Here is a 21,951-nt window from a genome sequence, read left to right on the forward strand (position 1 = left end):
GTATTGCTGAAAACAAGTAAATGATATTTTATTATGAATAATCTAGTTTTTTTCTGGTTATACACAATACAAACTAAAATATCAAATCAGATTGGGCTTAATAGCTAGGTCTGAATCTGAACATGCCAACAGAAGTTCTCCCAGCTATTAAAAATCACATGGCTCAGTTTCTTGATCTTTCAGGTAAAAGGGTCAAGTTCAAGGAGGACTGGAGGCTCTGGGCTAGGACATCACTTTCCAGATTCCCAGACTAACGCATCCAAACATTATAAAACCCAAATTCCCAAAGCTAGAGCAAAACGGGAATACATTTAAACATTAAAATGACATAAAATAATGAGCATCACAATAATGAGCCTATAATCTCAGCATGTGAGAAGCTGAGGCAGGGGAATAGACCACCTTGGCCTACAATAGTACAACTGAGAAAAAAAAAGATGCAACACTAAATCCCTCTCCACTTAAGCTAGAAGCTCAATTTTACATGTAGTGCATGCTATCTATCTATCTATCTATCTATCTATCTATCTATCTATCTATCTATCTATCTATCTATCTATCTATCTATCTACCTATCTACCTACCTACCTCCACATTAAATAAAATTGCAATATAGATGTATTTAATTTAGAGAGATTAACCTTATGTATTTGGGTCTTTTAGTCCCCCTCTGTAGCTCAGGTTAGTCTTGAATAAGTGTTGATCTTCCTGCTTCAGTCTCCTGAGCATGCCGGGATTATGGGTGTACCGACATACCTGACTTAAAGCCTGTTCTTTTGTGGAATAATGACCTGGTGAATAATTTTTTAAATATCAGACTTCACTTACTTTCTTTTAGGTATGAAGAGAGACTGTGAGTCAAATCGTTGGCCTTGAGGAAACAGGAGTCTAGAAATACGAGAAACATGCTTTGCTAAAAACTTTGCAAGCACACAGTCAAAACAGATTAAATGTGAATGATGAATTCTTGAATGAGTTATAAAGCGTGAGTGGCTTGGAGGCTCATTATTTAAAGTGTTATTTAAAAATAATAGCAGTAGCAATAACAGACTTTTTATTTTTTCACTTAAAATATTTTATTTCTAGTTTTACATTTTTACCTAAAATGTAATTACATCACTTCTCCCTCCTCCTCCTCTCCTTCTAGCTAAGCCCCAAATTCTCTCCGCCAACCCCTTCCATGCCCCCCACTCTCAAATTGGTAGAATCTTTTTCTATTGTTATCGTGGCACACACATATCCACACAAGTATAGAAATATAACCTGTTGAGTACATTTTGTTGTTTGTGTATACGTGAGGATGACCAGTGTGTATTGGATAACCTGGGCTCATCCCTGGGATAGGAACTTTTAACTCCAGAGCAGGGAAGTAGAAGCTCTGCATATCGTTTACAGATAGGTGAAGCATCTTTACATTTGAAATCTATGACTGAGGCAGTGTGCAGAGGCCTGGTGTAAGCAGCTGAGAAATTCATGAGAGAACCTCAAATCCATTAGTTACCTAGAAGAGCAAACCAAAAGAGCAATGGGGGAGCAGTCAGCAGGACGGCAAATGTTAGAAGCTGTGCAATAGTAATAAGAGTTACTACTAATAATAACAGTAAGAGTTACGGAGGATGTGGGGTGATGGTAACATTTACCAACGGAAGGCAGAATTGTCAACCGCTAAACTTATTTTGGAAAGTAATAATATTAAGATTATATACTCTGTGATTCCCTGGTTTATTTTCTGGGTGAACAATGGAAAGGAATTGTTGTGTGTCCTGTAAATGGGCACACAAAAAAGATTAATTTTGGCAAAATCTATGATCTTGAGATGTGGGAAGCCATACACGTGTCCACATCTGGGAGAAGGGGTGAGCGCTTTGTGGCAGATGAAAGAAGTGGAACACTATGTAGCATCTCTAAGAAATGACTCAGATGTACACAAAGCCACCTGTGGCATATCTGGAAAAAGTGTGAAGAAACAGAGGGAGAGGCTCTGCAAATGTAATTTCTAAAAATAAAAATACATACCCAAATGGCATATGAGAATGCACACATAAAAATGTGTAGTAACTATTTAAATACTTACGAGAAACGGAAATATAATATAGATTTGGAAAGAATGGGGATAATGTATCAAGATATAACAATTCAGCCTAGCTGTAAAATACAACACATCAAAATAAAACAGGTCCTCTGCTGACCACCGATTACGCAACAATATTAACTCTGAGTCGAATCATTCACTCTGAGCCTGAGATATATAAAAAAGTAACATTATGGTTATCAACTCAATTCCTTCTATAGGAAAAAGTTTCTGTGTAAACATAGGGTGTTAGGGAGTGAACTATTACCGAATGCAGTATGATTTAATTTAGTGATACATATAACACATAGAACTCGTATTACGTAATACTTTCAGAGTTGTTGCTTCAGTAGAGGCAGGGAGCCTTTGATGGCCTTTACAGTTACAATTCTCCCAGCTGAGACAGGGTCAGGCTCATCTGGAGCACTTTATACAAAACAGTGACAACAAGAATGGACTCTACTCAGCTAAGTCCCTGAGGGTGGCTTGTGTTTCTTTGGAGGAGACTCCTGGGTGAGTTGGTTGCAGCTGGACTGCAGGCACTTAGGGTCACTGATCTAAACCAAACCAGCCCTCAGGAGACGGTGGAGGTTAATTAGCTCCAGGTGCCTTTGGTCTGGAACTCTCTAATTAAGTTCCCATGTGTAACATGCTAGCAGTATACAGCAAAATTAATGGTAATTAAGAGGACATGTTCCTGCCCTTCAGACACAAACAGCCTCAGATTAAAATCTAGTCAGACACTCAGCCAACTGATTAGGAACAATACTTTATAACTGACATCCCTTCTTTAACTTATTCCAGATAACAAATGGCATCATCTATTTCTTTATCCAGCATGGTTACTACTCCTGGAGGCTGGTCTTGGTCTTGGTGAGGTGACTAGGGTCTTTTCTATGAAATCTTCTAATGATGCCTTAATTGACTATGTCTCAGAGAAGTCATCTATTAGCTAATAATAAAGCCTGTTCTTTCTGGCTGTTTTCAACACACTTCCTCCCCACAAAAGAAAAAAAAAAAACATGAGCCCATGATCTTACTCAGTTATGTTATGGGGCTTAAATATAACAATAATATAATACAAACTTATTATGGAACTTGGATGAATCCCAAGGGCTTCTTATAACCGTTAGCTCTCAACAATTCTACATAGAGTTAAGGTTTATGATGTTCTCTGAGATCACAGAATAGCAGAATGTCCTTCACAAATCCTTCCAGGGCTCAAGTTACATGCTCATGAGAAACTAGAAGAGGAAACTGAGTCACAGTAAAAACTGGCCTTCAGCCTCAGCTTGAGCAGAGGATTTGTGACACCACTCAGCTCCTGCCACAGAGCAGCCAGGATACAGCTCTCACACTGGAGGAGCAGCCCTCTGGGCTCAGTAAACTTTAGATTCCAGATCCTGTTCACATCCAAGTGCATGCCTCCAGTTCCCTCAAGGGCAACTGTCTTGGAAAAGAACAGACAGGGGGCACTCCTGCTGCTAATCCCAAAGAGCACTTCAAAAAATAGCACAGAAGAATTATAACTATGCAGGGAACAGGCTGTTCTTCAGCTTCTCAAGCTTCTAGAAAGCATAGAGCTGTAATGGAAAGTCAGCTACTGTTGACTTCTTCCCAAAGCAGCACTGGCCGTCTCCAGTAGTCTCTAAATAGCTTATCTGGAGCAGTGGTGCCAAAGCTCTCAGGATAACATCTGTTTTCTCCTGTCCTTGCCCAGGAACCTCACAGATGCGTCAGAATCTAAAAGCTCGGAGTAGGGACTGTATTTTTTGCAGTATCTTCTAGATTCTAAATAAGGTACTGGACCTCAAACTATAGTGGTATCCATGAAATGCAGAATTCTATGACTACATTTGGCTAGTTGGCTTGAAAGAGACTTGGGTACAACCCGAATACAACTCTAAAACTGAAACCATGCCACCACAAAAATACAACTAAAATGCTTATAAAAAAAAAACCTTGTTAATTTTTTGGAGATAGGGTGTTTATTCTATAGTTTAGGCTGGACTCACACTTGCTGTGATCCTTCTGCCTCAGGCTCCTGAGTTCTGGGATTCAGGACCTAGCTTAACAGGCTTCCTAAGCTAAAATTCTTATTTATAAAAGAAGGGTCAACAAAGTTTCACACTAATACTTTTCAATAGGTGAAGTGTCCTTATGTGAGTTTAATATCTATCTTCATTAGAGACATTTACTCTGTGAAGGGTCTGCTAAAATTGTGTACTGAACAGTTAATCTTCCCAGGAAAAGATAACATACATGCACAAATCTAGTATTCAATTCAGCAAATACCTTTTTTAGTATCCCAAATAAATCACTAAGAGTTACAAAGTATTAGGTGGCGGGAAGAGGATTACGAGCAGGGAAAATGTGTAAATTCTGCGAGTAGAGATACCGATAAAACAGTAGACAAGAATGGATCTTGTCCGTTCCCGGTCCTCAGGACAACCAAAGCCCAGCCGTACCTGGTAGGTTCAGCTCTTCTAACTCAATCACAGACCGACGGCCACTGTAATGGTCCTTGACAAGCTGCTGAAGGTCTCCAGGGCTCCCCGGTTTGGGTTCTGATTTTGCAAGAATATCAGAAATTTTCTTCTAAAACAAGAGAAGGAAAAAAAAAAAGTAGAACACTAGATTTTAGAATGGCGTGTGGCATAGGTTCATTTCTCTGGCATTTAAACAGCAAGTAGCTTTTGGTGATAGCTGAGTGGGAAACCTTCTTGCATACTTCTTAGACATAGTGAGTGCTTGAAAAATGAAGACATAATCTAAAGGGCTCCTTGTAATGTCTGGTCTGCGTCTTTCAGAAGTGAAAATTTTGCATTCAGCTCAGTAGGGTATTTTTCTGTTAAAGGTCATGCTGCTATGGAAAGTTCTCTTTTACTCCTAAATGATCTGTACTCTTGAAAGAGCAGAATTTTGAGAACTTCTTGTATAACCTGCCTTTTAGGTGGCAAGCCTCAGACTAACTTCTGCAGACTAAGCTGAGCACAGGTGCTCACTGGAAAGTGGACCCGACGCTACTGAGTCTCCTGGTTTAGGAGGCGATCCCAAGGCCCCAAGGGAATACAATAGGAGAGATGTCCCAGGAGATACTTTCTCTCATCTCTTTTGATGTGGGCACATTTGTATAGAACTTTTATTTAATGTATACAATTCGTGGGAGCACAATTGTCCATTTTTGTCATAAACTCCCCTACTTCCTTCTAATGTTTCTCCAAAGACCCAGAAAGAGTGATTTCTACCGACTCCCTGACTCCCAATGTCAGAACTACTCAAGGTTCCATCAAAGATATCAATCTAACATTGTCACCATGGGGAAATGTTAGCATGACCTCAGCCAAGCTTGAACCTCTGGAACCTAAGGCTCCTCAAGGCCCCGTGTGACTGAATTATCAAAGTGAAGTTAAAAAGGCACTTCTTTAAGGGCTTGCCAAACCTCAGCCAATTTGGCATGTCCTACCTTTCTATTTGGCCATTTTTGAGGAAAGAAAACATACGTATGCGCACTCCTTTCTGAATGCTTGCTGTTAAATAGCTAACTGGTTGGACCCTCTTTTCTCTCACCCCAATCATTTCCTCAGCCGACTTCAGCAGCAGACCTGGCTTGACCTGGAAAAAAGTACACTGCTGTTCTCACAGCGGCTGTAGAGGGGAAAGCTGAGTCTGCATAGGAGCAGCAGCGTCTCCTCTGTGCAAAGAGCCATTGCTTAAGAGGAAGGGGAGCATTTGCCTTGGATTATGGCCTGAATTAGAGTTAGAAATGCTCGACAGTGCCTTCCTCTGCTTGTTTTCTTTTTGCCATTACTTTTGTGTGCAAGGCTTAAAGCTGGAATGGCTAGGGAGAGGGTAATGGGTTTTCTTGGATAGAGTGGAGGAGTGAGTGTCAGAGAAGCTTTGGGCTCTGTCTAGATTAGAATCTATGTGTGATGCCACAGTGAAAACCCAGTGGGCAAGAAAGCAAGCACTTGGTGTTTCACGAGAGTGACATGGGAGTCAGGAAAGCGTAGTTTTCGTTCCCTAAAGAAAACTTATTCCTAGAAACCTTAGGGAAGTTAACAGATCTCACTGAATCTTACAACTTCTGAATCTCTTAGTTGGGGACCAAAATAACTTCACGTAAGTATGGTATATAAAAATGTCATGGAAGCCACATGTGTCCATACCCCTGTAACAAACTGTTCCTGGTACCTTTTTCCACTTCCTGGTCTTCCGGGCTTCCTCTTTTGTTTTCTTTGGTTGTGTCAAGAAACACTCTGTAGGCTGTAATGAAATATAAATGAGAAAAGGTTCATCTTTGCAGGGTGAAGTGTCAATGGACGTTATGAATCCCAAAGCATTTTCTGCCGGGCACAAACTCCTCGGAGTACCTTGGTAACGTTCCACAGAGATGCTGGAAGGCCCACTGGAGATCTGTTATGCGGCAGCTGAGCTGACAGAATTTGAGAAAGTCAGAAAGTACAGATGACGTAAGACTGGAAAAATCTTTGAACAGAGATCAAAATGTGTGAGTGAGTGTATACATGTGCTTGATGTGTGCAGATTATTAGAGATGGAAGCCAGTGGCGGGTTTGTAAAACGCAGGCAGAAATAGACGCGCTTCAAATGATGATGTGGCAAGGCGGTCCATGACCGACTGAAGTTTTCCATGAGCTGCCTGGGCTCAAGCCTGCACTTCCGAGCAGCGCTGTTTGTAGTACCCGCTCCCTCGCTCTTTTCAACATCAGAGAAAATCCAAAGCAGGATGTGTTTACTTACGCTTTACAAAACCAGCTGTGCCAGCCAGCTGTACCCATGGAGTCACTGCAACCTGACCACAGAATAAACGTGCTTGCTAACGGTCTGAAAACAGGCCCCCCCACTCTAGCACCCAGAGTGATTGATTTGCCAGTGGCCCCGAGCCCCCCAAGGACCCTACATAGCTTCGTGCTATTTTTAAGCTGAGTTTTGTTCTTCAAGGTAGAAAAGCAGGAAATTTGGACTACAACTTTGATTTATAAAATGGAATGTGCAGGTTCCACATGTATTAATCATAAGCAGCAAAATAAAATGTTTCCTGCGCTGGATCTTTATGCAACATTTCATGCAGGTTGCCAAGAAAGATGTAAAATGGAAGTAGAAAGTTAGATTCATTCCAAGTAGAGGATATCTGTTTAGCCAGCCAGTCACCAGCAGCAGCCTTGTATCTACGGCTCTGCTCAAAATGACTGTAGATGAATCTTTTTAAGAAGGCGAGCAGATTAAAGCCAGGCATGGTGGCACACACCTTTAATCCCAGCAGGAGAAGCAGAGGCAGGTGGATCTCTGTGAGTTTGAGACCAGCCTAGTCTATATAGTGGGTTCCAGGACAGCAAGAGCTATGCAGTGAGACCCTGTCAACAACAACAACAACAACAACAACAACAACAACAACAACAACAACAACAACAACAACAAGAAAACCTGAAGATTAGGAATGCCTACAGCCTCAAATCAAAGAAGGATACAATGGTCCTTAACTTCTTTAAGACACTGGGCCAACAACAACATTGTTTAGACATTGTTTCAGGCAGTAGGGTAGATTAAAATAACATGGAAATCTTTCATTCTTAGCTTCTTTACAGTTTAAACAAAAAACCTGTGAAGACCATTTGCCTTGCAGCTTAAGAAAATAAAGATACTGTCTTTCTTACTTAGAAAGTTAAGCTGCCTTGTGGATTTAGATTCATGTCCATTTAATGTTGGTACATGCCAGTAAGAAACTGGGCCAAGGCCGCTAATATGTCACAGGAGATGCCAGATGGCCATAAGCCTCTAATTACAGAACAAGGAAGCATTGAGCTCTTCCTTCTGAGGCAAAGGTCTGGATGCAATTAGCAGGGTCCCTAAAGCACATGTTGGAGCCAGGCCTATAACCAACGCTTGGGAGGCCGAGGCAGGAAGACTGCCATGAGGTAGTGAATGAAAGAAAGGAAGGAAAAAGGAGGCCATGACTACTCCTAAAGGATGGCGAGTTCAACTGTAGCGAGAGGGGAGAAAGCAGGCCAAGGGAAGAGTCCAGGCTGATCATTGCCAGCAGATTAAACTGGACCCTGAGGGGTGGGGGGAGCAAGAGAGGCAGCCTGGGCCAGGAGACCAAGAGACCAGTGCAGCCAAGACCACTGAGTTTCATATCTAGGGATCAGGCTAGGGGAAGGGAAGTCAAGTCCAGCCCCTGGGAGGGAGAGGTTTAGGGTAGGGGATGGAGTGAGGAGTGGGGGGAAGAGCCATAGGAGAAGAAGGGAGGGAGAAGGGGGGGAGGCAGGCAGACAGACAGACAGAGACAGAAAGACCTTATCTCAAAACAACAACAAAGACAACCAAACCAACCCCGCCCCCGCCCCCTCCTCCCCCAATTCTGGTATTAGTTTTGTTAACTAATGAAGGTTCTGGGGAAGCTGATGTAGACACCTATTTTGTTTTCTTACTTAGCATATGGAGCTATTCTCTACAAGAAGGTTTTGTTGTACCCAGAGTCCCCCAAAGACCACCAAGAGACTGAGTCCAATGCAAAAGCAAAGAGTCTTTTTACTATGAGTTAACTCAGGACTCTCTGTCCGTCTGATGCAGCAGCAGAGCATCTGAGTAGCAATGGGGCAGGGTTTTTAAAACAAGGAGGCCTGGGGTCTACAGACTACACAGGAACAGACTCACAATTGGTTTATGCTGGTGGCAACCATGTTAATAACTTTTAATTGGCTAGGGTTAGTTGGGAGTTATAGTTATCCATTTTCGGACAGGCCTGGACAAATCCTAGGCTTTGTCCTTGAGCTGCCATGGAGGCTGGCTGGCCTCACACATTCACATTGACCCATGCACATAGCTCTAAGTTGGTGAGGGGTCCCAGATAGTAAACAACTGGTTGAACCTTGAGCAGTCAGAGTATGTGCAGAAAGGGAGCTACTGCAAGGACTATGTCTTTTGTTCACAGCCCTCCCAGAAACTGCTTGCTCAAGTGCTGTGGATATCACTCTATATAAATAAAACACTGATGGCCAGTGACCAGACAGGAAGTATAGGCGGGACAAGGAGAGAGGAGAATTGGGGAAACAGGAAGAAGGGGGAGAGACACTGCAGCCACCGCCAGGACAAGCAGCATGTAAAGACGCTGGTAAGCCACCAGCCACGTGGCAAGGTATAGATTTATAAAAATGGGTTAATTTAACATATAAGAACAGTTAGCAAGAAGCCTGCCACGGCCATACAGTTTATAAGTGATATAAGTGTCTGAGTGATTATTTTATACGTGAATTGTGGGACTGCAGGGTTTGGTGGAACCTGGAGAGAAGCCCTCCAGCAACACTCAAGTCTCAGGAAAGTGAAATTGAGGCCTGATCTTTGAGAGAAGACTGAGCCTGTCTGGTCCTTTCAGGTTTAATGTGCTGATTACAGATTTTTAGGTTTAAAAGATGATTGATTCAAACATGACATGAGTTAAACCTAAACATGAACTCACTTATTAAGGGTACGGGCTCTTCAATTCTGGAGTTAAATATAGAAATGCAATTCTGAATTGCTAACTTTAGTCCGCTGTCTTCTAACAGTCGCTGTCTACCCTTGTAGACAGCACAGACAATATGGCAGACATAGACTAGCCACTCACCACTTCTAGAAGTTAGTCCCATAGGACGAGACCTAAACAACCCATAAATGATGTCCTGTCTTTGTAGTAGTCTTAAATATGTAGTCTGAAGAATCATGTGGATTCGGTATACACAAGAACAGAAATCTTTTAAAGACAGGGTCTTGCTATCCAGCCTTGGTAGGCCTGGGACTCACTCTATAGTCCAGGCTGTCCTCAATCTCACAGAGATCCTCCTGCCTCTGCCTCCTAGGTACTGGGAGTAAAGGCGTGCACTACCATACCCGGCTAAACACAGCTTTTAAGCATTTATGACACAATTAATTCTCAATTTCTTAAGTATTAAATACTACATGCTTGAAGACTGCTTCTCACAGCAAATCAATCTCAAAATGAAGAAGGTTGGAAAAGTATACACCTATAAAGTCCAAGACACCAGAAAAGACAACTTTGGTGCAAAAATTTCAACCCTATTTTGGAAAATGGAGAAAATGGAAAGTGGTTCAGGCTGGGTGGAGGTGGAAACTAACATTGAATGAGACTGACCTGCTGGGCTGTGAAGAAGCCCAGTCCTTGAAGGGGTCCAAGGAAGTTTACAGCTAGAACAAATTGTCTCCTGACCCCATTCTCATTCTGTTCTAATCTCCTACCCTGGAAGCCAGGCAAACATCCCATTACTGCTTCCTTTCCCTGGTCCTTCCTGCCAAGGGGCTATTCTCTGGGCAGATGAGGGTGTCTAGCAAGGGAAAGCACAGAGCTTGGGGCTTTCCACCTTTCCCACCGCCATGGCTTACTTATGCACTATTCCCTTTTTTCCTCTACGTGAGATAGGGTCCAGTGGTGTAGCTCAGGCTGGCCCAGAACACAAGGTTTTCCCTTTTCCACCTCCCAAGCACTGAGATTAGAGGCAAATATCACCACACTTGGCTCTAGATAGACTACTGAATCTTTACTTGGAAGAACATGAATGGGCGAAGGGAAATGCTGCAAGAAAGTGACATTTGGGGGTTTTGAAAATAAAGTTTGTGACTATCATCTTCTCAATAGTTACACTAATTAAAAAAATGCTCTAAATTGAGTGTTTTTTTTTTTAAAGAGGATTGTTCTTCAATACAAACAAAGCTAAGGTTAACTAGACATTTAAATAAAGTCCCTGATATGGGAGCCAAAGACATTACTGAAAAAGAAGTAATATCAAATAGTAAGGAAAGAACGTGCAAAAGAACAATAATTGGAGAATGCCCTTCCAGGACTAAAGGAAACCTTTTAGAACAAAAGCTCCTCAGAAAGTATGGTACAATGAATAAGAGGAGAACTTCACACTGTGGAGCATCATTGCGGAATTTAGGAAAATTGTGGATAAGAGATTCTAAGAATTTACAAAAGGAAAATTAAATGCAAAACACAAAGGATCAGCTCTGAGCGTGTGGTTTCAGCAAGGTTTCCTGGATTGTCTTATCACCTGCAACTCTCAGGGTGATACACAGCATTCTCTCCACTGATGCTAGCCAGGAGAGCTGGTCCAGCTGTGAGGAGAGGGGGGGGGATCAAGGGGTTACAAACGATTATGCATGGGAGCTGTGGAAAGTTGGGATCAGGGTGGGGAAGGTGAACGTCCACTGTAGTACAGATCACGGTAACCTCACAGGGCCTCCTTCACCTTTAACCAGAGCCCTAGGACCATCCAGCAGAAAGCTCATCCAGTTCTGTCCCGAGGTGCATGACTATTCACAGTAATCAGCTGGCTCTATCCACAAACCACAGATGACCACCACAGGGAAAAAGGCGGAGGGCAAACAGCATGGACTTTTCTCCCGACAGGTGGTACACGGATGAGGTGACCACTGAGAGATGAGGCAGTTGGCACAGACTGAGAATGCTTCCCACATGACTGATCGCCACTGAGGACTGGAAACATTTACGCTCTTTCTTTATGACTTCTCTTTCCTACTGGTGCTGTATCTTTTCTGTAAAGTCACCTCCTGTAAGTGTGTGGGGGAGTAGGTATCAAGCAGTATAGCCTGCTTGAGAGCTATGGCAAAATTACAGAAACAGAGGAGTTAGGAAGAGGAGATTATTCACCCAGCCCACAGCCTTTTCAACAGTTTGGTGTAATACGTGAAGAAGCCAGATGGTTCCTGGAGAATGGCCATGGATGACAGAGAGATAAATAAGGTAGCTCTCACATCCTGACACTGCTCACCTTTAATCTTTCTACTGAACAATAGACAGAAGTGATAAGAGTCTTTTCATGCTGAATCAGACTTTGCTAAAATATTTTTTATTTATTAGCTACTGGATTCCAAGACCAATTTCTAGTCACTTTCAGTGGTCAACACTGGACCTTCAGAGTATTCTCAAGGTTGCCTTCCCAGTCCCATGTCATGGTAGCCCTGGACTTTGTTACTTTGCCCATATCCTATAAAAATGTTTCATTATTTAGATGACTATAGTGGTTTGAATAAAATGCCCCCTGCAGGTTTGCCATTTGAACAACTGGTACCCAGTTGGTGTCACTGTTGGGAGAAGTGTAGGAGGTGTGGCTTTGATGGAGAAAGTGTGTCACTGTGGCGAGCCTTGGGGTTTAAAAGCCTCCTGACATTCCCAGTGCTCTTTCTCTATACTTTGTGCTGTGGTTATAGATGGGAACTCTTAGTATCTGACTCTAGATGCCATGCCTGCCTGCTGCTCTGCCCTGACGTCTGGATTCTAGCCCTCTGGAACCTTAAGCCAAAATAAACACGTTTTCTTATAAGTTGCCTTGTTCATAGTGTTTTATCACAGCAACAGAAAAGTAACTAATACAGTGACATAATGTGAACCTTTGAGTATTTCACAGGTTTAGAATAGTATTTAAAAGACGTGTGTGTACCTAAAAGAATAGGAGATGAATCCACACCAGTGCAAAGGCCGGGCACAGCTGTGAGAGTCTGGGGATTACTATTGTCTGATAACATGTGTATGATACCCGACAAAATTACTAGAAAAAGAGAATCTTACCACAGCCTGTGTGTGCCTGTAGATGTAAAAGAGCTGCAGCTATTCTTGGGGCTTCTGCAATTTTTCATACCCTCCTTGCCCAAATTTCCCATCCTCTGAAAACTCAATAACGAGAGGTACCCCGTGGGGCTGTGATAAAAATGCTCAAGAAGCTTTTGAGCAGGTTAAGGTCCTTCTAGGACAGGCACACATCTGTATGTCCTACTGCCAATGTCCATTCATGTGAGAGGTTACCAGACCCTCAGAAAGCTACATACGGGGCCGTGGAAAACAACCAGAGCAAATGGTTCCAATAGGCTTCTAATCTCAGGCATGGGCAGGGGCAGGCACTCTGGAGACAATGCTAGGGAAGCAACTGCTGCCTCTCTACAGAGCTTTACAACAGGAAGACTCCACCACTGGCCCCACCTTAGTGACAATAAGACCAGCTGATCCAGTAAGGTTTGGATTGAAGGCCCGTGGCAAAGGCTTTTTCTGAGATGGCACAGAATCAAATCCTACGATGGTGGCATGCATATATATATATATATATATATATATATATATATATATATATATGTATGTATATATCAACATGGTGTAGTATCTACAAGCTCTGTCACCAATGTCATGCAGGTTGTATTGGGGCCAGTGTCCTTTCAAGCCACTGAGCTCCCTCTGAGCTAAGCTACATGCAGTATTAGAGAGGAGATCACTCATTTCTGCAGATGCCTGTTACATGGATTGTATGAGTAGGAGCATAAAACAGGAATGGGTGGCTATAGCAATGCAAGTGATCACAGACACCACATGGATAGAAAAAGGAGAAGGCAAAAGTAGCCAGTGTGCTGATTATAGAGCAATATGGGTAGTAGTAATTGCTGAGAGTTGGCCTGGGATAGCACACACTAACAGGTGGACTGCACTTCGAGACTTCAATTTATGACTTACCTAACGGGAAAAGGAGATCTGTCAGGTTCTGAGTTGGCCATCATGAGAACAACAGATGTAAAAGGAAATACATACCAGAGTTCAGCAGGAATCAGACCCTCTGGCAGTTTTCCACATGGAAGCCAACAGCCCATTGATTTCTCCTGGAAACCAGGAAGTAGATGCCCTTGCCGAAGTATGAGCCAGTTGCCCTCAGGTGCTACTAGAGGCTGCTCACTGGGCTCATGTAAAGTCTGGTCACAAGAGGGACAACATGGGATGGTGTCTTACTTAGTGTCCCATTGCTGTGAAGAGACACCATGACCAAGGCAACTCTTATGAAAGAAAGCACTTAATTGGGGGCTTGCTCACAGTTTCAGAGGTTTAGTCCATGATCATCATGGCTGAGGACATGGTGGCAGGCAGGTGCTGGTGCTTTAACTGAAAACTACATCCTGATCCATAAGCTGTAGGTTGGGGAGGGAGAGAGGGAAGGAAAGAGAGGGGCGGAAGGTGGACAGACAGAGAGACAAGACAGAGAGACAGAGACTGGGACTGGTTGGGGCTTTTGAAACCTCGATGACCACCCCCAGGACACACTTCCTATAACAAGGCCACGTGCCCCCCAATCTCTCTCAAATATTGCCATCTGAGAGAGTCACCATCACAGTGACTGGGCATTCAAATGTATGAGCCTATTAAACCACCACACATGGAAAACAGCTAAAGCTTCCGGCACGACGCCCTGGGTACTGTCGTGAAGCCCGTTTTCGACTGCGGCCTTGTGGATGGATGCCATGATAGGACCCACACACGAGTCAACTTTCCCCACGAAAGACTGGCATCTAGCTCATATAGTACCTATAGCTGTTGTCAGCAAAGGATAAAAGTGATCCCCTAGCTGTGTGGATACTGTCACAGGCCCTTCCATAGAAGTGACGGACAGGTGAAGCCACATCTTTCCAGCCCCTGCAATACGTTAGAAGAAATACCCAGGAAGCCAGGCCTCACTGGTTTACAGTTAGGAAAACATGGCCTTTCGAGAGGCAAAGAGAGGAAAAGCTTCCCCCAACCCCAGCAACAGTTGATGTTAGCGTCGAGAAAATTCTGTAGCATGGCTACACATGCTCACAGTGACTGTCACCTGTTTGGTTTTGTTTGCTGGCTCAGGAGCTGGAGCGGTGTCCTGCTGCGTCATTTCTGGGTCTCCTCCTTCCTCACCATCCGATGGCTCTGAAAGGAGATATGAAGTTCAGAAGTTAAAGAACGCCTCTCCCATTCAGTGCAACCTTGGTAGTCCTGGCTTTCGTTAGAAGGTGACTTGAATGGAAATTATCGAAGTTGGAGACTGATTTAAGCACTCAGATGCTAGTCTTGAAAAACTAAAGATCACTAGAGAACATTTAATTACGTGTTACGGTTTGAGTCTGAAATGTCCCCTATGGTGTGATTAAGAAATGGTCCAACAAGGGGTGGGGTGGGGTTAGGATGTGCATGTATTTAGTCCCAGCATTCAGGAGGCAGAGGAAGAAGGATGTTTATGAGTTCAAGGCCAGCCTGGTCTACACTGCATAGTGAGTTCCAGGATAGCCAGGACTACATAGAGAGACCCTGTTTCCAAAGAAGACCCAAACCAACCAAACCAAAGCAAACCAAAACCAAATCAAAACAAAAGGATGTGGTAGTGCAACTTCTAGAAATTGGGGCTCAATCTTTGAAATTACCACATGATTTCTAGACTTCAACTTGTAGATTAGCACAGAATTTTATTCTGCTCATGGCTTGTGAGATGGCATCAAATACATACTAGGTTTCCTATCTACCTGAGCCATACACTTTCTGGGAATATGCTTAAGTGTCCAAAGTATTCAGCTCAGGGTTAGTTTGGAATTAAAAACATTAAAAACCATCCCTTATTTACATTTTTGAAGATTTATTTTATGTATAGGAGTGTGGTTTTTTTTTTTTGTCTGCATGTATATATGTGCACCATGTGCATGTCTGGTGTCCCAGGAGGTTAGAAAAAGGGCAGATATCCTGTAACTGGAGTTATGGATGGTATGAGCTGTCACGTGGGTGCTGAGAACTGAACCCATGTCATCTGCAAGAGCAGTAAATGACAGCTGAGCCATCTCTCTAGCCCCTAGTCCTTATGAAAATGTTAAATTTCCTTCTTTTTTTTTTTTCTTTCCTCGAGACAGGGTTTCTCTGTGTAACAACCTTGGCTGTCCTGGAACCCGCTTTGTAGACCAGGCTGGCCTTGAACTCACAGAAACCTACCTGCATCTGCCTCCCAACTGCTGGTATTAAAGACATACACCAGCATGCCTGCCTCTAAAAAGGTTAAATATGCAATACAACTATTTTCATATACTACTGTTAGCTTTAACAGTAACTTTAAGATAAAAAGAATGACCTACATATAAATAGAGAGAAGAAAAGCTTTGGCCTCTAGTTTCTCCATTCCCTAGAATTTGCTAGCTGCAAAATATAGTCTATATTTGGCTAATCTAGTTGAAAATAGGTAACATACTTAAAAGACTCTATGCCCATGAGAAACATTTAAAATATCTTATTAATCCAATACTCTGAATCCCAGTTACTTCTTATTCCAAAAATTATTTCATCTTTTGAAACTTTTCACATAAAATGAGATCATCTTGTCACTGTGGCTTGAACACATTAGCTGTTTCCTTAGCCTGACATTTTTTTGGTTCCCAAAGAGGAAACTGCTCCCCTGAAGTAAGGATGGTGGCTCTGTGATTTCCATTAAGAGAACAGTGCAAGAAAAGTACAGCAGTCCAAGCTAGCCAGTTCTCCAGGGCTGCTGGGATGTGAGGTGACGCCAGGCCTGTCCCACTCAGTCCCAGTGGGTCATTCAGCCTGTGAAGCAGAGGCACCAAGACAGGATTGCATTTCTTCAACTCCCCGAGGACTGTTTAAAAACCACACGGCCAGATGGGATTGGCTGAATTTTTCCGAAAGAGGAGGCAAGGACAACGTCCTTTTCCGACCCATGGCAACAGTATCAATTACAAACAGAAGGTTGCTCAGTTTTCTTTCAGCGTTTGCCTTTATCTCTATACAAATATCTAAAGTCCAATTTCCCAGCATCGAGGCTTTGAGAGGGATGCTGACAATGAAATCATTCAGTCAACTGCTCTTTAGAAGTTTGTGAATGAATGATATTTAAATCACCACCTATTCTTACTGTGATGGCTATCCTTGGTTGTCAACCTGACTACAGCTGGAATTAACTAAATCCCAAGCAGCTGGGTACACAGTGAGGGATTTTTCTTAATTAAAGCACTTGCAGAGGAAGACCCACTTTTAATCCAGGTCTTTTGAGAAGGGAAGATCCACCTTTAATCTGGGCCACACCTTCTGGTGGCAGATTACATAGAGGACAAGGAAGAAGGAAGCTTTTGCTCTTTGCCTGCTGTCTCTTGCTGCCAAGCTCATTCCTTCACTGGCACTAGAGCCTGCTTCTTTGGTATTCTGGCATATACTGAAGATCAGCTGGGACATATAGGCTCATGGGCTGAACTGGATTCTTGAGCTTTCTGTTGGTACACAGCCATTGTTAAAATAGTTGGACCACAGCCTGTAGGTCACTCTAATACATTCCATACATATTTATTACAACTTACTTTCCATATTGTCTTGCACAAGAATCCGCACACTTTAGGTAAACGATCATGCAGAGAGTGGGTGATTGGTGCAGAGCAGTTGTGCTAGTTATGGTTTCTTATCACTGTGATAAAAACACTATGAACAAAAGCAACTTGGGGAGAAAGGGATTTATTTCAGCTTATAGTCGTAGTTCCTCAAGTCAGGAACAGGAAGCCAGGGCAGGAACTCGCGGCAGGAACCTATGGCAGGAACTAAAGGAGAGGCCATGGAGGGACACTGCTCACTGGCTTGCTCCTATGGCTTAACCAGCTTGTTTTCTTACACAACTCAGGACCATACACCCAGAGTGGCACCACCCACAGTGAGATGGGCCTTCCTACATCAACCATTAATGTAGAAAACGTCCCCCCCCACCCGATTTCCCCACAGTGCAACCTGATGGAGGCATTTTCTCAATTGACCTAGTTTTTTTTCAAGTTGATATAAAAACTAGTTAGCACATCACTTAGGGCCACTGTTGGTTTCGCTCAAATCTGCTACTGTGCATAAGAAGTCTAAAGCAGAGTGAAAGCAAGAAATTGTGTCCTGATAAAGTTTACAGTGACATTTTTACTGTACATGAGCCTTAGTTTGCAAAACATTGACTTACTACATGGAAGTTCCATCCATCCATCCATCCATCCATCCATCCATCCATCCATCCATCCATCCATTCATTTATTGTGCATGATTTTTGCCTGCATATGAATGGGCACGATGTGCATGCCTGGTGCCCTTGGAGGTCAGAGGAGGGCATCAGGTCCCCTGGAACTGCAGTTACAGATGGTTGTGAGCTGCCATGTGGGTGCTAGAAAGAGAAGGAGGTCCTCTGCAAGAGCAACAAGTGCTCTTAACTACTGAAAACCTTGAAAGGCCCCTGCCTTAAGTCTCCAGAGGGTGGCAAATTTGTGTTTTTTAGAACTTTTCTACTTATGAACACTTATCTCTTAATCATTTATATATATATGAACATCTCCTCACTCTATTTTGAACTTGTCAGTTTTTAATAGCAATTCTAACAACTTTTTAACTTGCACACAACCTAAGTATACTGGCACACAACAGTTCAGGGACGTTTAATGGCTTCCTGTTCAATTGCTCCCATATAACTATGTTCTGACTCTCTTTTCACCTGGGGAGTGGTAAGGGTTCTTCTGTATTTCTAAAAGTGTTTGGCTGTTCTCTGGGAAAGCTACATCATATAAACTGAAAAGTCATGCTGCATATAGAGCCTTAAACGCTCTACAGAGTTTCGCTACAATTACTCATCCCTTGGAGCCAGATTGTTTGACTTGGCCAGGAGAACCAGGGCTCAGAACTCTCTTCAAGAACCTTGTTCCCAGCTCATTAAGAGACTCCCACCAGCATCACTAAGCAAGCACACGTTCCCACACTCCAGCCATGCAGGACACAGTGAGGGGCGGGGAGGATGAGGCAGCGAGGAGGAGTCATGTTACAGAAGCGGCAGTGAGAGGTAGTGCCATAAAGGAGGTGCCATGTTTTAATTGCTTCTGTACATCCATAGGACAGTTAATACAGATACACTGTGACTAAGAGTAGGCTTTGTGGCACGTAGGCCACCTCAACAAAGAATCATTTTATCTGTAAGTGTCTTTGAACTTTACTATCTCTTACCACCTCCTAGCCTCTTACCTCTTCCCTTAAGTTAGAAAGACCTGAAAGCAGAATTAAGGCTGTCCTAGGGTTTAGGGTCTATGTGTCAGGATATCGGAGCCCCCAAAGTCTTCTAAAGGTTCACACTAATTTATCAGGCTTCATACTGGAATAGCTTTTGCCATTCTGTGCTCCACCCCAATGGCTCTTACATTTTCTCTATTGTCTTGATATTCTCTTATATACAGCAAGGAACTGGGCTAGATTCTTCTTTATCTCTTAAGTTCCGGAGGGTCCCTTCTTCTTCCAAAAGACCTGACCGAAGAAATGTTTTAGGACAAAGCTCTGAGCCAGTACGCTGGAATGCAGTATCTGTTGGTCTTTTGAACTTGGGGCGATCCAGAATGGGGAGTGGGGGCCATTCCTTCCCCCCATTTATTTTGCCATTTCTAATGGCAACAGCCACAATTTCCTCCACGTTCCAATAACGGTTCTATTTTCAGTCTGGGGTGTCCCTAGCAACAGATTCAGAGTTTTGCTTACAAAATATGCTGCACGTTCCCACAGGAAACTTTAAAGCCAAGAATGAGGAGCAGGATGGCAACACATGAGATGAAGTTGCTTTCTGGGCCCTGACATATTCTGAGAGAGGTAGAGTGTTCACAGCAACAAGAGCACCTTGGAGAGAACTTGGCTGAAGAAAGTCTGAGTTGGGGAAATGCTCATGTTTCTCCTGCCACTTTTAAGTCAGTCGAGTTAAATCTTACTATTTAAAAGGGCTGACGGCTCTAGTTTAGTGATACCTATGTATTTCTTTAAAAAACAAAATTGAAGATGAACTCTAGGGTGGTAGCACATGCCTTTGGTCCAAGTACTTGGGAGGCAGAGGCAGATAGTATTGCTGTGAGTTCTAGGCCAGCCTGGTCTACACAGAGTTCTAGGACAGCCCGGGCTGCATAGAGGAACCCTTCCACAAACAAACAAACATACATACATACATACATATGTTTATTTTCTACGTCTGTGTGTGCTCGCTTATCTGTACACGCACCCCATGTGTGCAGAGGCCTGTGGAGCCCAGAAGAGCCAGGAGATGTGCCGTCTGTGAGCCAACACTTGGTGTGGGTGCTGGAACGGGAGCTCGGGTCCCTGCAAGAGCAGCATGTGCTCTAAGCCACGGAGCCGTCTCTGCTGCTCGCCCAGTGTCCGTATTTAAAATGCCCACAGACAAAGCTCCTGTGAATCACGAGCCTATGCCAGGGCCACAGCATCCTCACTTCACCTGTGAACTCTCCTGCTTCCACCCGGCCTCAGTGGCAGCGGGAAGAGCCTTCAGTGCCCCAAACCAGGGGCTCAGGACTCGGCTACCTTTGTGACAAACACTGGGAGTAGGTCATACAGGAATCAGGCAACGGTTTTCCAGGGAAAACTTCTTTCTGTCCTAAAATAAAGCATCCCCCACCTACTTTCTTTTTCGCTTAAGGAAAAAAAGATGAGTTGGCTTGTGACATGGATCCAACTTCAGCACCGCATGTTCATGTTCCTTTCTAGTCTGCTTTATCCTGAGATAACTGCACATTTAGTTCCAATTGCTGAACTGTGATCTAGGAGAACAGGCTGTGAATGACAGTGGTAGCATTCTGTGCCTCAGTGTTTTCGCAGAGTTTGCCCGATTAGTATATCTGGTGCATCTGGAAGACTGTAGAAACTCTCCATTCCTAGACGAGAAAGCAAGTAACAATGGCAATTCTTATATAATCCTTACTTTTATACAGGACGCTTCCAAATGCTCTAAGCAAATTAATTCAACCCTCGTTTGAATCTTAAGAGTAGGGGCTACTGTGATTACTGCCCACTTTACAGAGTTGGAAACTGAGGCAAGGTTGATGACAAGAGTGCCAGGCTTTAGAACCAGGCAGTATGGATTCAAAGCTCTACCCACGATGCAAAATTGCCCCATTAAGTTGGAATGTCAATTAAGCTCCTTTCTGGTGGTATGGTTGTCTATGGGATTTGAGCACAGCTTAGTATAACCATGTATGTTATTTTTAACGAGAACTCATCTAACCGAGGGAGAAGGTGCTGCATGTAGCAACCAGTTCCTCTCTTCCCTAAAGCCCCAAACCAACAAGTCAGTACCTTTTCCCTTATTCCCTGTTTTATCTGTGCAGGAAAACAGCTGCTTCATGTCGTCACCATATAGTTTAGTGTCTGTGTCCCACAGGGACTCATTTGCATGTTACTATGGGTTACTACTGCATAGGGGAAGGAACAGTGATGAGAACATCCTTGGGGCTATTTGATCCCTAATAAATATCTCTGAAGAATGCCTCATAAATTAATTATTGTGTTCACAGTTTCGTGCATGTGTGTGAGTGTGTGAGTATGAGTGTGTGTGTGTGTGCACTCGAGTGCACCAGAGATTGTTGGTGCACCTTGACTGTTGTTATCTGTCTGTTCTTTGGAGACAGGGTCTTCTGTCAAACCTGAGATCACCAAGGAGGCTATGCTAGGAAGCCCGTGAACTCCTGTCTCGGTCCACACCTCCGTGCTCTGAGGTTACAGACAGACGCCACCATCCCTGCTACGTCACCACACCCGGCTTTTTACACAGGCATGGGGGATCTAACTCAGGCTCCCCTTCTTGCATTGTGTGCACTTTACTGACTGGGCCGGTCTCCCCGGCCTCTGCAGGACACCTTCTAATGGCTCCCAGAACAGTACTCTGGGTGGCTGTTTTAAGAGGTGTCAGGACAGAGGAGTGAGGGAAGGACACTAGGAAGTCTAAGGTTTTTAGTTCCAACTTTTATGATTTGGGGCAAATCACTTACTTTATGCTACAGCTTTCTCATTTGTCGACTGGTGAAGTCATACTGCTGTGAGTTATGATTCTCTTTTGGTTTATGGTAAGTTCTCTTGGAAAGGTATACACCATGGCCATGTCAAAATTTCCACAGTGTGGTAGAATGCTGAAGCACCGAAGGAAAGGGTAACGTCTTAAAAAATACAGGTGACTATGGCTCTTTATGTGGGTCTGCAAGTTATGCAATTTTTCCTAAGAGAAATTTCATAAGGAAGACAT

General features: G+C 43.4%; 1 protein-coding gene across 7 annotated transcripts in view; it reads right to left on the reverse strand.

The window, feature by feature from the left end:
* The window catches only part of Cmss1 (cms1 ribosomal small subunit homolog), a 314,697-nt gene that overhangs the window by 10,913 nt on the left and 281,833 nt on the right, over window positions 1-21,951 (reverse strand). For 6 of the 7 annotated variants that reach the window (XM_015989183.3, XM_076549068.1, XM_076549064.1 and 3 more), the window contains exons 2-5: window positions 14,728-14,816; window positions 6,266-6,337; window positions 4,540-4,669; window positions 829-888 (exon numbers count right to left, since the gene is read on the reverse strand). In XM_015989183.3, coding sequence (XP_015844669.1) covers window positions 829-888; window positions 4,540-4,669; window positions 6,266-6,337; window positions 14,728-14,816 — 351 coding nt within the window. Of the gene's footprint in view, window positions 1-828; window positions 889-4,539; window positions 4,670-6,265; window positions 6,338-14,727; window positions 14,817-19,081; window positions 19,339-21,951 lie in introns of those variants that run through there. The other variant, XM_042259453.2, reaches the window with a different exon arrangement.

Source organism: Peromyscus maniculatus, chromosome 12 (assembly GCF_049852395.1).
Source record: "Peromyscus maniculatus bairdii isolate BWxNUB_F1_BW_parent chromosome 12, HU_Pman_BW_mat_3.1, whole genome shotgun sequence".
Lineage (NCBI taxonomy): Eukaryota > Metazoa > Chordata > Mammalia > Rodentia > Cricetidae > Peromyscus > Peromyscus maniculatus.